General features: G+C 32.8%; 1 protein-coding gene across 2 annotated transcripts in view; it reads right to left on the bottom strand.

Annotated features, from left to right (window-relative positions):
* Positions 1-16,588, bottom strand: part of LOC145293835 (GRIP1-associated protein 1-like) — a 690,744-nt gene that overhangs the window by 539,876 nt on the left and 134,280 nt on the right. For both annotated transcript variants that reach the window (XM_080140492.1, XM_080140494.1), the window contains exon 3: positions 14,295-14,356. In XM_080140492.1, coding sequence (XP_079996618.1) covers positions 14,295-14,356 — 62 coding nt within the window. The remainder of the gene's footprint in view (positions 1-14,294; positions 14,357-16,588) is intronic.

Here is a 16,588-nt window from a genome sequence, read left to right as displayed (position 1 = left end):
TGGTCTTTACACAACTCTGACCGGTTACTAGTGGTGGAGTATAAGATTGGGAAGACCCATATCCACATGATTATGAGGGACTCACATGAAGAAATAGTCCACAGTGTAAAACTAGAGATAAGAACAGGTATTAAGTGGTCGGCAGCAGAGGTTACACAAGAAGCTGAATCCCGCCCTCTGTACTAAGGAAATAATGGATATAACTCAGACAATTCCAGCTGGACTGGGCAGTACAACCCACCAATTCCAAAGAAGGATCTAGGGGAAAAAGGGATATGGTGATCACAGAAATAAGGGCATTTGAGGAAGAGAAACGAACTGCTACTGCCGTCACTCGGGCAAAACAGTGTGCTTGGACTAATTGGAATAACACAAAAGCCATGAAACTATCATGGAATACACTGATGGCAATGGAGCCGTTAGCCATATCATTCCTCCTGTGATCTACTTATGACCTTTTACCGAATGCAACTAACCTCAAACTATGGGGCTATACAGACAATGATGCTTGTGTATCATGTCAAAGCAGCCAAGGAACATTGCATCATGTGCGCTTAACATACCCATATTGTTTATGTACACCTGATGGCTGAAAGATAGCGACTGATAACTCCACACGTTTAAACTTTCCAGTCCATGTTATACAAACAAACCAATGCCCAGACTTTGTTGTTTGATCAGATTTAAAGAAGCCTGTTCTACTAGTGACGAAAGTATGGAGGTTGCACATGAGCGCAAGAATGAGCGTTGCAAATCGTTTCAATCTGTGTAGAGAAGGGCTGCTGATCGTGTCATGTGCTGTACATTTAAGTTGGATGTCGTGGTTTTGTGGGGAGCTCCGTCGTTTCTCTCCTTACTAAGATTGGCATTCATGGCCAAACTTTGAGACGTACTTTGCAGTGTCTGTAGACAATGGCCCAACAAGCATTATGTGGAATTTGGTCAAAGTCACAAATCCAGTTGATAACCTCAAAGTAGAACGTTTTCTGGTTGTGCTTTTTTATCAAAGAAAACCTGTTGACAATTCAATTCTCTGCAGTAAAATCTTTGAACTGACTCTTGTAAATACTTACAACCGATTGGGGCTATCAGATTTTTTTTTTCCATTCCTCTGTCTGGTGGCAAATGCTGCTGGTGGCGCTAAGGGTGGCAGTACCATCTTAGCCATCAAAACTGTTATCCCCTTTAGTTAGCGACTGATGAAGACAAGGTAAAGCATGTGCGTTGGCACATTGTATGTAGAAAGAAATGCTTTAATGTTAGGATATTTTTCAGATATTTTGAAAGAAATAATATTAATCAGATCCATCTTAACCTGATCAGATATCTTTCGAATTGCTATCAAATAAGATAGAATTTAATAAGGTTTTGAGGGCAGTTACAGCTTGTAATATTCTATCAAGCAATATCTTAGATGCAATCAAATCTGACAGCATTTTTAAGAATATCTGTTTCCCTACACAATCTGTTGCAAGACTTATGACATTAAAATGAAATGTCACTAAAAGTACATTTTGGTTTTAGAAAAAATATTAGGTTGGTGCAAAAACAATGTTTTCTCACACATGTTACTTTAATATATGATTACCGAATTAATTCATTGATATATATATATATATATATATATATATATATATATATAGCATTATGAAGCACGTTTTTGGCTCTATTGAGTCATGTTATTCATTACCGTTCTCAATCTCTTCATTCAGTTTTTTTGCAGGCTTTTCGACAACATACACAAAATTCAAATCAGCACGATTTTCTTATTCCAGTTCAAACTAGGCCGAAAAGCTGCCGAGACAGCTTGTGATATCAATGATGCATTTGGCCCAGGAACCACTAACGAACATGTGGGACAACAATGGTTGAAGAAATTTCGCAATGGTGATGAGAGCCTCGAAAATGAAGACGGTCGTGGCTGGCCGACTGCAGTTTATAACGAATATTTGAAAGCCCTAATTGAGGCCGATCCTCGCAAAACCACATTTAAAGCAAGTAGGGAAGTCAAAAAATGGGTGCCGCATGAATTGAACGATAATCAAATGAAAAAAACGTTTTGAGGTGTCTTCATCGCTCCTTCTGCGCAACAAAAATGATCCATTTCTTGAGCAGAGTGTGACGTGTAAGAAGATCCTCTACGACAATCATTGACTTTCAGCACAGGAGTTGGATGCCGGAGAAGCTCCACAACATTTCTCAAAGCCGAAATTGCACCAAAACAAGATTATGGTGACGTCTGGTGGTCTGCGACCAGTCTCATCCATCACAGCTTCTTGAATCTGGGCAAAACGATCATAGTAGAAAAGTATTGCCAACAAATTGATGAAATGCACCTTAAGCTCCAATGTATGTGCCCAAGATTGGTCAATATGAAGGAACCAATTCTCCTCCATGACAGCATTCGCCCGCATGTTGCTCAACTGATTCTGCAGAAGCTGAATGAATTGGGCTACGAGACTCTGCCTCATCCGCCATATTCACCAGACCGATTATCACTTTTTCAAGTATCTCGACAACCTTCCGCGCGAAAACTGCTTCAAAAGCCGAGATGATGCCAATTCAGCCTTCAATGACTTCATCGCTTCCAGAACTCCGGATTTCTATGCTAATGGGATAAATAAACTTATTTCTCGCTGGCAAAAATGTGTTGTTCTAATCGTTCTTATTTCGATTAGTAAAGTTTATTATGAAAAGAGTTATGTTTTAAAATTGAATGCCAAAAAACGACATTATTTTTGCACCAACCTAATAAAAAGTAAAAAAACAACTTGACTGAAAATATTTTATTTAAAAAATATACTTTTGTTTTATGCCTCAAATTTTTCCTGGTTATTATTTATTCTTTAGTAATTTCTGTCAGATTATGGATATTTTTTCCTCTAAAAATTGTTAAAATATAATTAGAAAACTTTAAGGCATGGAGTTTTCATGGTTTATCTAAAAAGAAACAAAAAAAAATGAAAACTTCATGCTTTAAAGTTTTCTTTACATTTTAAAAATAATATATATATATATATATATATATATATATATATATATAGTTAGATATGTAAATATGTTTATATGCACAAGATTCAATGCTAAACTAATTAACTGATGATTATACATTTTTTGAAAACAGCTGCTAGGTTTAAGTGGTCATAATGTGGGGCATATTTAGTTTAATATAATTAATAGAAAAATAAAGGGAGAGAACCTTCATGCCTTTGATTTTTGTGAAATTTTAACAAATATTAGACATCAATTAATAAATATTCCCCAAATTTCAGTTTCTTTGATGTATTTAAAAGATTTTAGGAAACAAGATATGGGTATAATCTTCTATTTGAAAATTCAAGATTTCAGATTTGCATCAAATTTGATTTCAATCATTAAACAATTAATTTTACTATTTTCTAAAAACCTCTTAAGCCTTAAACTTTAGACATATGTAATGAATTCCAACAAAAATTTGAATAAATATCTTAAGTTTTATTATCATTATATCTTAATTTTCGTAAAAGTGCATAAAAATGATGAAATAGTGTAAATAACATGTTGGTTTGTATGTTTAACAAAAAAATCCATTTTGCATTATTTAATGCTAGGAAAAATATTTATGCTGAGACATTGCTTGGTGCATGTTCTGCACTTCGGGTGCATGAACATCTAAAACAGGTCACTAAAATCCTAATCTGTGCATATCATGGATACACCTCACTATTCTCAGTGGTTGATTGCATACAATTTCGTCTGTCAAACTAGCAACCTCTCTTCTGTGAGAGACTATAGCTCAAGAAAAGACATTCTCCACTAGATTTCAAAATCAATTTTGTACTTTGCCAAGGCAGGAAAGCATGCTCCAAGTGGCACATATCCAAATGTGGCAACAGTACTTCACTTAGGACATATTTGACTCCTATACAAGCAGAAGATTATGTCAGGAATTAGATACTTTCTGGAATGGTAAAATAATTCAACCATTTTTCCAGCAACCTTAGCAACAACAGATTTGATATAAGTTGTTCTATTTCAAGTGTGGAGTGAAAGTCAGTCCCAAAAGCTTATAAAAAAAAGGATTTGATGGTTGAGGAGACATTTCAAGATATCTAAGAATTGAAGATAGTGAGAAAACATTAAAAACCATGAATAATCGAATGATTTCATAATAAAAGTTGCATCCACAATTCAATTTTTTGAGGGAGTTTAAATCTCATGTCTCTGAGATTAAAATTATTCAAAGCTGAAAAATGTTCAGTAAAGACAAAGGCAATCTTATCTGCATGTAGAAATATTTTGTAAATCTTTTTGATTTTGTTTTTGTTACCCATAGTTCACAACAGTCAATAACATAATTTTTAATATGCACACAATAAAATGAATTCATTTTAATTCGGATGGCATTCCTCTAATGAGGGTTAGTTGAACGAAGACTTAATAAAATAAGGCTGCTTTCATGAGCGATTGTAAAATGGTACCCATCAACATTTATATTTTTAAACATTATTAATGATTATAAGAATTTAAATAAATATGCAAAGAAAATATAAAAAATGCTTGTTTCATGCATTTCAAATTATTTTAGAATAGAAATTTTGTTTTTCTAACATATTTTTTATATTTTTATCTGATAAAGCTTAGAAACTTAACAAAAACAACAATAGCTATAAATCTGTTTTTCTTTCCAGTTTGAGAAATATATCTAAATCGCAATCAATTTTGAGAAGTTTATCTGAACATTTTTTATAAGTAAAGCAAAAAAAGAAATGAATTCAGAGAGTGTCACTTTATTTACATGAATTCTGATACAACATACTGTTGGAATTGGAGGGGTCAAGTAGTGGCATTATTTCATGAATTATTTTCATCAAAAGATCAAATCAGAAGAAAAAAATGTCTTCTTATTTTATTAATTTCAAATACAAAGAAAAATCCATTCAATTTTCAGTAGTGTGGCAATCGCCTAGCTATAGCAAAATAGACCAAGAATTTGTGGGCTGAAGTGAAAATTAATGGCAAATCAACCCTAATTGGTTGGAGATTGAATCTAAGGAGCTATTCTAAATTCAATGGGGTATAATTTTAAAGCTTTTTTCTTTACTTTTTTTATATACATTGTTGGTCGGTTAAAGTTCTCGTGTGTCACGGGTGACAACCTACAATTATTTTTGGCTTCGCTAAATCCTAAATCCAGGTACAGATGGAATTATTATTGTTAAAACGAGTTGTACTGACAGGTTGATGTCAAGAGGTTGTGTCAAGAATTACCCTAAGCTGAACAATGTTTTATTTCCATGAAAATCGGGAATCTCAGTGTCTGATAAGGGGAATTTCACTCAAACCACCCCACTTATCTTAGTATAAAGGGTGCGACTCAGCCAAAAATCACCATAACAGAGAAGAACGGGAGATGAGAGAATGCGCAAAAGGTTCAAAGCAAACTGGGACCCCCTCCCTGAGAGATACCTAGCATGTCAAAATATTTCAGTCAAGTAATTAATCCCCGTCAAAACCAGATTGTGATTTGTGAGCCAGAGAGAAAGTTTTCTTTTACTAAGATTATTTTTAAAATGAAAGAGTTTACAGAAGTGAGGCCAACAGCCCAAACCGCAACTTAGAAGCAAGGTCACGAACATTACTGCATGTAAACATTGGAGTCTTATCCTATTGTTTTTCTCCCCATCCCTCCTAATAGCGACAGCAGCGACTGCTATTTTACATAGACTTTTACAAAGATTGTTAGCACGCAGACACCTTCCCAAAAAAGAGACAAATAATGTACAGATTCTTATGCATGATAACAATTATTATACTCAAATATTTTCTTTTTTTTTTAAATTGTATCCATGTAAATTTCTTCAAAGTCCCCAAAATACATTTACTTTGCATATATTAATCGCTTGTCGTATTGTTGTCACTTTTTTAAAATGTTTCACAGCGATAGGCCCAAACTGACCAATCCAGAATTTAAAAACTCTTTAATACAGCAGAGGCAAGCTGAGAGACACTAGAAAATATTTCACTCAGAATTGCTCGAGAACTTTGAGTCTTATTAGGAATTGGCAACCCATGAGGGTCACCAAGAATATTATCACTATATGAGTTTAACCTCTGACACAGCCTAATGAGAGGTTGTGGCTTGGATAAGTTTATTATTGGTAATTCAATAATATGAGCAATGCTAATAATTAAGTTTGGTAGTTTTAGGGAGATTTCTTTTTTTTGTTTGTTTATTTTTTTTTTTTTTTTGTTTGCTTCTTCCTTTTTTTTTCTGGATAGGTGAGGGGGGGGGGTAAACCTTTCTACAGAAACAAACTGTTTAAAATTGGAAGTAAAAATGTCTTGTTAAATAATACGTTTCAAGTGATAATTCAAAGATGAATGTTTGCAACTGATGTAACCAGCTAGAAAAGACAACCCATTAAATTTACAGTGAGTCATTAAGCTTTCCATTTAATATCTTCATATTTTTAGGTTGAAGGTTTCACTTTTTTCACCTGTTTTCGTATCATTCAAATAATTTTAAGAAAGAAAAATGAACAAGTGTGTTTATTTGTATTTGTTTATGCAAAGTATTCTGATGAAAGAGTCTTAAACAACAATGAATATGACATTGGTTAGGACTGTAAATTAAAAACATCATTTCTATTTGCATAAACAGATATAATGCCATTATTTTGTTTGTAATTATTGAAAAGATCATGTAATGCTACAATCCATGCATAATGTAAGCATCCGAGACTTGAAGTACTTATCTGGAGGCTCTGATGGTTTGGACATGCAGTTTGTAGTCTACCAATTAACTTGATTTACAAGACAATACAATCAACATCATTACTTGAGAGGCACAAGAAGAGAGATGGTCAATCACAAGAGTCAAAGCTATTTTGGAAGCTAAGAATGACCTTCACATCTTTGGTTTGCTATGATGGCATCGCAAACAACTGAAGTATGCTGAAGAGTCAGCAGCGGACAGATCTGGATGAACTGCATTGCCTTGTGAAGCGTCCGATTCACTTGGAGCTAGCTCAACCCACCCTAGGTGAATGCTGTCACAAGTAATGCCATTGTCATTCATCAACAATTCAGATCAGAAACAAAACTGTGTTCTACATAATTTTGATTAGAAAGGAAAATCTACAAAAATCTTTTGGTGAAGTTTTTAAGAAAATGTGCTTATGCTGAAGAAGCAAGATTATTATTCATGCATTTTATAGATTTTGTTGTATGAAACATGTTTGCACATAAAAATTTATTTCAGATGAAGAATTCAAATTGATGCAACTTTAAGCTTGTCTATTAAATAAGTTTGTGTTTGAGATTCACATTGGAATCATTGATAACAATAACCACAAAATCTAAATACAACTTTAAGAATGTTCGGATCATGCTTGAAAAGAGCGCTGATATTACACTATGCATAAGTGTCTCTCAGTTTAACAATAAACATGCATCAAAGTTAAGTAGATGAGAAAATTACCATAGTAAATAACCAACATGATCACATTTAAATAGAGGGGAAAAAACAGCAATAAACAACATAAAATAGATTAGACACAAGAAAGGAGACGGATAACTCTTCAGATGAAACATAGTATAAAAATCAATATTTACAAGAAGAAATAATGTATTTAAAACATAAGTACTTCTATAGGAGAAGAGACATATTGGACCAAATGTTTCCGATTGCAATTTATGCTACAGACTAGAAATGAGGAAGTCATCTCTAAACGTAATATGTATCCATATTAAATGAAACAACTCCATTTTTTATCTGAATTAAGAATGAGTTTAATTATTTTCTCCAAACCATTGAGTAAACCAACTTTATTTTATTTTTTTCAATTTTTTCAACTTTACTTTATTTAACCCTATCAAAAGGAATACATACTATTTATATGTTTTACATTTATTCAGCACTTTTATATTTATTTAGCATGACTTTAAAACTGTTAAATGCCTCAGCCATTTCTGGTTTGTTTGAAAAATATTCAAACCAATGTGGGCCTCCTCCTATAAAAGAACAAAAATTTACATTTCCCCAAATCAAAATCTATGAAAATGTTTGAAAATAATCTAAAAACAAAACTACAGAATTCTTTAGTCGAAACAATTGCAGACACTAATATCATAATCAGAATGGATTCCCTTTTTTTTTCTTTTTTTTTTTTGCATGAAGAATCATGCCGATGTGGAAAAGCAATGCCATCAGCTTCTGTCAGAATGTTTCTGTTGGAAGAAAGATCAATAAAAAAGAAAAGAAAAATGGTTTTCCTGTAAAACACTTCATTATATAAGAAGCAATTGTTTCCTCTCAACAAAGTGCCTCATATTTTTTTCTTCTTTAACCAAAACTTTCATCTAATTATGAAACCTCCCAAACAGATGAGCAAAAAACACCCAACAAAATGGTAAAACTATTTTATCTTTTCTTATTTGTAAATTTCTCGTATATTCCTCTCAATTCTTCTACAATCTAATGATAATATTATGAAACAAAGAGATAAAAGAAAAAAGAGCCAACATTGCCAAATTGTGGGTTCTGTACTGCAAGATTGGATACATCCTCTGGTGGGTGATTTCCCAAGGGTAGGGACACAGAATCGAAGAGAGACAGAGGTTTTGATAAGAGTAAGAGTTGGCTTGTAAGAATGCTATGAGTTTGAGTCAAATTTTGGATTCAGATTATGGCTCAATACTAAAAACACTTTAAAATAAGCAGTCAAATATTTTGGAATTCTAGGAGTCAGAAGTTATACAAGTATCTTTCGACTATAATCCTGCTTGTAGGTGTGAGATAGGATTGTGCCGATGAGCCAATCGTCACTAATTACAATTGATTAAAATGATTCAATAATTGAGAACATTTTAAAACATTGATTATAATGATTCAATAATTGAGAACATTTTAAAACATTGATTATAATGATTCAATAATTGAGAACATTTTAAAACATTGATTATAATGAGTCAATAATTGAGAACATTTTAAAACATTGATTATAATGATTCAATAATTGAGAACATTTTAAAACATTGATTATAATGATTCAATAATTGAGAACATTTTAAAACATTGATTAAAATGATTCAATAATTGAGAACATTTTAAAACATTGATTAAAATGATTCAATAATTGAGAACATTTTAAAACATTGATTAAAATGATTCAATAATTGAGAACATTTTAAAACATTGATTAAAATGATTCAATAATTGAGAACATTTTAAAACATTGATTAAAATGATTCAATAATTGAGAACATTTTAAAACATTGATTAAAATGATTCAATAATTGAGAACATTTTAAAACATTGATTATAATGATTCAATAATTGAGAACATCTTGCAATAAGAAAAAAATGCTAACCTATTACATGAATACAGTTTTCAATTAAATCTGTTCTGAGACTGATACCTTTTAAATTAGCTCACAGCTGTAAAATTATTAAGCTGCAATGGAAAGAAGTGCAGGGGGGAGGGGTACAAGGTGAGGAGCTATTATGCAAAATATTCTATTGAAAGCATTAATTTAGTCAGCAAACCAATTTATTATGAAGAGTTGATAAATTAAGAAATGAATTTCATGTTGGACCTAAATCATTATCTTACAAAAACAAATAGGAATATAGAGGCGTTGGTTACAGAATAAAATAAGACATAAGAATCTAAACATTCCTACAGAAGTTTCCTCTGAATGGACTACTTATAATGTCAGAATAGTGTCACCAAAGTTATTTCTCTAATTTTTTTAATTCTTCTACAATTGCTATCCATTTCATAATATACAATTAAATCCAAAGTCTTCATTAAAGTAACCACAACAAAGCATTTTAAAACATGCACACATTCATGAAAATGGGCTTCAATACTTTAAACAATACATGAAAATAAATACAAATGACAATAGGATTGTCTATATCATTAAATAATTAGTTTTACCTTGGATGCAAAATGGAAGATTCATATCTAATCTATTGATTAGTTTGGATCATTCTTCCACTTTGTAAAATATCTAACTCCTAATGTAATCCTTATTCATGGAGTATTGCTGTAACATTTGCATAGGTGTTGCTCAGGACACTTTCTTTCCTTGACAGAATACAAGATCAACTTTACAATCTAGTGAGAGATAATCTCTTCGCCCTTTCTCACAGAAAATACATTGCTAGTCATTCTCTACTCTCATTATTTCATGGAACATACTCAACTGAGCATCGATTTTTGCCTCCTTCTTTTTACTAAAACCTTCCACTATGTACCATAATATGAAATTTTCATTAACAGTTTTTTTCAAGAACTTGTTATCTGTGCAACATGTTAATATAGAATTACTACTCTGCAAGCTACAGAATGGTCATCTTCAAATCTAATGTCAACAATTACTAAATAGTAGTAAATAATAAACCATCCTCATAAGTAATGAAAGTTTTATTCCATTCATTATTTTCAATCTTCATAATATTTTATATTATAATAACATTATCCATCCATTTCTTTAACCTTTATCCTCAAATGGCTTTTACTCTTGATAGGTGATAATTCAGTAAACTTAAAAAACTATTATTTAATAACATTTGAAATACCTTAAAATGGGTAAAATATTATGTATTTTATTGTGCTCAACTAAACACATAAGTCAAATAGTTGCCATAGCTACAACGAAGTTAGAAATTTAATAATTTTTACAGAGCCACAAGTTTCATAAAATGATACAAAGAAAGTGGGACATGTATACATAAGTAGACATAATAACGATGAATGATAGTCATAGTATTGATTTCACACCATGTGAACATAATTTTATAATAAAAAAAAAGTTAATTATCAGGTAACTACCAAATTAGCATGCTTACACTATTGGTTGAAGACAAAAATGGACCCATTTTAGTTGAGTAATTCGATTTATATAAAAATGATTATTACATATGAGGTGCCTTACATAAGTTTTCAGACTTTTTGTGCAGACATTTAAAATTGCCATAGATGCTTGAAAATTCAATATATTATTGCTATACATCTTATAAGTTGACTAACCAATTTCTATGAACAGCTACAACAGGAATTGGAATACACCCTACTAAAACCTAATTGTAAATTTCAAAAATGCAATCAGGACATGAGGACACTTTAGAATAACTATATGCAATAAAATTCTGTTTTAAACTTGAAGAAAATTGCTGCAGAAATGTATGAAATACTTCAGACTACTTTTGAACCATCTTGCATGAAATGAGCATCAGTTTTTGAATGACATAAGAGATTAAAAGGAAGGGAAAAAGTTTGTGAGGGATGAGGAGAGGTGTGGGAGAAGTAAGGAAGTCAGAACAGCAGAGTTGATTGGCCAAATAAAGAATTTCATAGATAAAGACCATTGTGTGTCTATAGATACAATAAGTGCACAGTTTGATATCAGTGTGGTAACTATACACACAATTATTCACAAGGAACTGAAGCAGAAGATTTGCGCAAAGTTTGTCCCAAGAGTACTCAAAGAGGATCAGAAAGAAAGACATTGTCATGACAGATGGTCGAGCTGATCAATTTAGATCCTGCAGTTCTTCTCTTGTGACCTGCACCTTGGATCTACTAATATAACAAGAGACAGAGTTCCCAGTAGAAGCATGCTAGCTCTCTCAGACACAAGACAGCAAGAAAGTCCAAATCCACCTAGAAACTTATAATGATCCTTTTTTGACAGCACAAGCATCACTGGACAATCAACAAGGAATACTATGTTGAGGTTATAAGAGAGTTCAGGAAGAGATTCTGTTGGAAGAGGTCAACACTCTTCAAATCAGGTCAGTGGCATTTCCACCAGGACAATGCACCAGTCCACAACTCCATCCTCGTCACAGACTATTTGCATGATGAGCATCAAGACAGTTCTCCACCCTCCCTAGAGTCCAGAACTTGCCCCCTGTGACTTTTGGTTATTCCTTAAGCTTAAGGAAAACCTTAGAAGCCGTTGTTATGAGAAAATTGAGGAGACTGAAAAGGCTGTGGCGAGGGTAATTGACACACTCACACAAAAGGACTTCTATGGGGCCTTTCAGAAGTTGTTGGAACAGTGCAAGTGCATTGCAGCTGGAGGAGATTACTTCGAAGAGGACTATAGTTTCATGTGTGTACTATCAATAAATGTGCCCATACGAAAAAAGTTTGGAAACTTATTGAAGGCACCTCATAGATTAGAAATGTTGTAAAATGCAATTGTTTTTGTAATAATCTTAAAACATGTTGTAGGAGATGATTTCATGCTTATGTACAAGCAACATACAATGGAAGTCTTTATTGTATGTTCTTATTTGTGTGGAGAGAATAAAGAAACTATGAGTTATATTTAATTCTTATACACATTTGAAGGAGTTCACTGTAGCTAAACAATGAACATAAGACACCTTCTATTAAAATAGACAGCAAAAGGAGAGATTGTTCAAAAGTTTAGTGAACACTATGACATTTCCTGTCATGTTCTGATCAGATGACCTCATAAACCTAAAAAGTAGGCAGATAGAGAAAATATAGCTTCTGAAACTTTTCAAAAAGAATTTCTAAGAAGCTGACTTTATCTCCACAAAAACCGATTCATGACGAAGCAAGGTCAAAGGCAAGATTAACATTTCTAAGCTCCTCACTTTGTATCACTAGTATTTAAATATTGTATTGTACTTAAGATTAAGTGTTAAATGCAACAATATTAAACAACTACCTATATCCACTCCTATTAATGTCAACTGTATAGATGTACATAATTTCCCCCACTCTTCATCTGTGCCTAAATCTAAATGTACATTCCATGAACAAAGCTTCTTTTTTAGAACTGCACACCTGCGGAACTGTCTTTCCAGCTGACTACAATATGATCGTCTTCAAGTCCAACATAAACAAGTTCTTGATGAGCCATTCCCCTTCAGTAATCCAAATTACCAAATTTCCACTATTAACAATTACTATGATATTGTCCCATTGACTATTGTACACTCTTTAACCCTTATCCTCGAGTGGCCTCTGTGCCTTGATAAGTGGTGACTCCCATGCAAAAAAAAAAAAAAATCTTGAGACTGCTTGTTCAATTTATTATGTGATATTTTTCCATCTTTTCGAGACAAAACTGGTGATCCAAAATATTCCCATATTCTTTGAGCTAGACATCCATATAAGGCAAATACAATTTTTTACACTGAATATTCAGAAGGATAGAAATTTTAAAATAAGGATAAGAATGGTAATATAGGGTTCAGGACGAGGAGCAGGAATGCACAGAATTCCTCATTTATTCCCTGGTAATGCTACTAGTATTTTCTAAATGCATATATATTGTCCAGAAATATTGATTTATGAATCAATCCTCATTTACCATTTTAATATAGGTCATTAACATTAATTGTCTTCTAACAAGTTTCCACTTTATTTACATTATCGCTCTTCAAACTCAATGTGGATGTCCATATTTCTACTAAGTTTTGACTGTTGCATTCTCTGGCCCACTTGAGATGTAGTGTGCAGTTGTTCTAGCAACAGTGTTCATCCTGGTTTGGTTGCACTAACTTCTGGCCATGACAGTTCTTGTACAGCAGCCCTGAGCAAGTTAACACAAAATTGTTTACCAATCACAATTCTATCACCAAAGACTGCCTATTTGTGGACCTGAAAGCTCAACTATGTCTACCTTCATGAATATCGCCCACACTATCAGCTGCCCACTGATATGCTTGTGCCACCCAAGCAGAGAAATAAGAAGGACAATGTTTCAAATTAATTCCCACCTTAGTCAATGAACTGAATGGTCAAACCATCAAAGTCATTGCTGCAACAGGATGGACAGCAGACTTTAGGTTTAGCTGTTGGTGGAGAACATATTTGTCAATGGAGAAAATCATTATCAAAAACTTCCACCTTCATTGGCCATGTCTCACAGCTGTAGAAGATCGACTAGATAGTTGATTGATAGACACACTCCTTGGTTTCTATTCAAATCTTTTAATAGCCTCACTGAACACAAAAGTTCTAATAGCCCCAACTCAATGATCCACTTTCATCATGCCCTTCTCAGGTGTAACAATGGCAGCCCAAAGTACATGAACAACTTCAAATCTTCCAAAGTTGACCATTTATGCTAACCACAAACCCCTGTATTTAAACATGTCTATTATTGATGTTTGTTTTGACATACTTAAACTACTTAGCTATTTAAATAATTTGGACAAAAAGTGCATTTAAGTTCACTTGATCACATAGATAAAAATAGAAAAAATAATTTCTTTATGGATAGGATTGAGGTGGATTACAATGCATAATTTCACTTACTTTATTCGCCCTTTGTAATTCTTTTTCACATTCATCATACTTTTCTTTGAAATTAAAATATTCTGAAATAAAACAGAACAAAAATAAAATTAAGACAAAAAATTTTTTATCATTGGAATCTCATAACTTTTCATTCACAAAAGAAACAAACCTGTTCATTTTTTTTTTCACCTTAAATTTCATGATTCTCACAATTTGATGAAACTAAATTCTTATTGACTTATTTTTACAGTCACCAATGTCTTATTCTGAATTGGTAAAATACATAGAAATATGTAAAAACAATAAAAATAACCGTTATAAATAATAGCTATCTTTTAGAATGGAAGTTAGTAACAGCTTCTGTAAGAAAGAACGTACACAGTACTATAAATATTAAAAAGAATGATATAAAACTCTGAACAAATTGGAGTAGATTTATTTCAACTGTTTTTAAAAGGAAAGAGAGTGACGTTTCTTTAAATTGCAACAGTAGTCAGGATGCATTTGTTGCATTTTGTGTATTTTCTGCTAAGAGTTTGTGTTTTCCATACATGGTTGTATCTCAGCAAGTAGGTTTTTAGTAGATCAATGAGCAGCAGAGTGGCAGTGATGTGTGAAGTTAATAAACCAGTGGATTTGAGGTATCGCTCTTATGGTGAAAAGGAGGCTTCCAGAAAATTCCTATATTTCGAGCAAACCTTTTTACGGTGAGAAAACTTCATTTTCTACACATTTTCTCATTGATTAAAAAAATAAACAAGTGGATTTGGAACTTGCTTTTGTACAAAAAAAGAAAAGACAATCTGATAATTTTGCATACTTAATTTGTCACTGATGCAACTAGCATTTTGTGCTATCTACAAACAATTCAGACATGCATTAAAGTTTCAAGACATCCTATAAAAACTTAAATTAATGGCACATTAACAAATGTAGTAGAAGTATTATTTTACACAGTAAACTTAAAACAGACTTTAAGAAAAATAGGATATTTATAAAATAACAACTAAGATAAGAGTTTCGAAAAATTGTCAGTCAAAAGGACTATTTTCTTGTAAATTCTGGGTTGTTTTTGTGTTTTAATTGATAAAATTTCATTAAAATCTATTCAAGATAATACTATGCAATTTGGTATGTTTATATCATTGGAGAATGCAAAGGGGCATGATTCTAGCATACCACATCACCAACAGGAGTTTGAATCTAATGTCCAAATTTTTCACACCATTGGCAAGTTGTGGTCTCTATGGATCTAAGCAAAAGATGCTTTCATCTCAATAGAAACATGACATTTTTTGTTCATGCTTCTGGAAAAGCCTACCAAAGGAGGTGATGATGATGATGGTTATCATATTCAGGTTTAAAGGTACCTTAAACAAATATTCTAATTGTATATAGATGTACATATCTTCCATCTTTTTACATGGATTTTTGTGATTAAATTTGATGACTAAAATTTCATGTGTGCACAGCTTGTCATTTTGATCATGGATTTTATGAAGTGAACTTCCACCACAAATTAAATTTGTTTCGTTTACAATTGCTCACATGTCTTCTCCCAAAATAAAGTGTTTTTTTATTTCATATAATCCACACAAATAAATTAAAATCAAAGTTTTAAGTAGTGGTGGGACGATTAACCGAAATCGGAATCGTTAATCGTAAGAATTTGGCGTGGAATCAGAATCGCATCGTTAAAAATACCTTCGATTTACGATTTTTTCATTACGAAAATCTTATATTTTTAATTTGAACTGTTTATTTGAAGTGAGATTAATGCTGTCAAAAATTTATGATGAAAACGTTATAAAACTTTTCATAACATATTTAATATGATGTACAAGAATTTTATTAACTACTTTATCGAAAAAAAACCTGGACTCTATTCTCAGCGACACTCTCCGCTCTAACCAGATTCCATCCGGTTCTCGAGAACTCAACGGCATCTTAACTCCTGGCCTTATATTATCTCAATTACGCAAATTAATGCGCAATCGAACCTGCTGATTCGTCGCCTTCTCATGTCCCATCGCTCGGGTTTCGAGTTCGCACATGCAGCCCGCCTCCGTGACTGCATTCACACTACAATTTTCACTACACAATCTCATAATCATAAACTGGGTAGGGAAGTAGTATTCATCTTTGCTAGACACAGCTAGCCCTCAACACACTGCTAGACACAGCTAGCCCTCAACACTCCGCTAGACACAGCTAGCCCTCAACACACAGATAGACACAGCTAGCGCTCAACACTTCGCTAGGCACAGCTAGCACTCAACACACAGATAGACACAGCTAGCGCTCAACACTCC

The sequence above is a fragment of the Euprymna scolopes genome, chromosome 15, assembly GCF_053919585.1.
Source record: "Euprymna scolopes isolate OS-2025 chromosome 15, ASM5391958v1, whole genome shotgun sequence".
Lineage (NCBI taxonomy): Eukaryota > Metazoa > Mollusca > Cephalopoda > Sepiida > Sepiolidae > Euprymna > Euprymna scolopes.
Note: the sequence above shows the minus strand (reverse complement) of the source record. Positions and strands in the feature narration are given on the sequence as shown.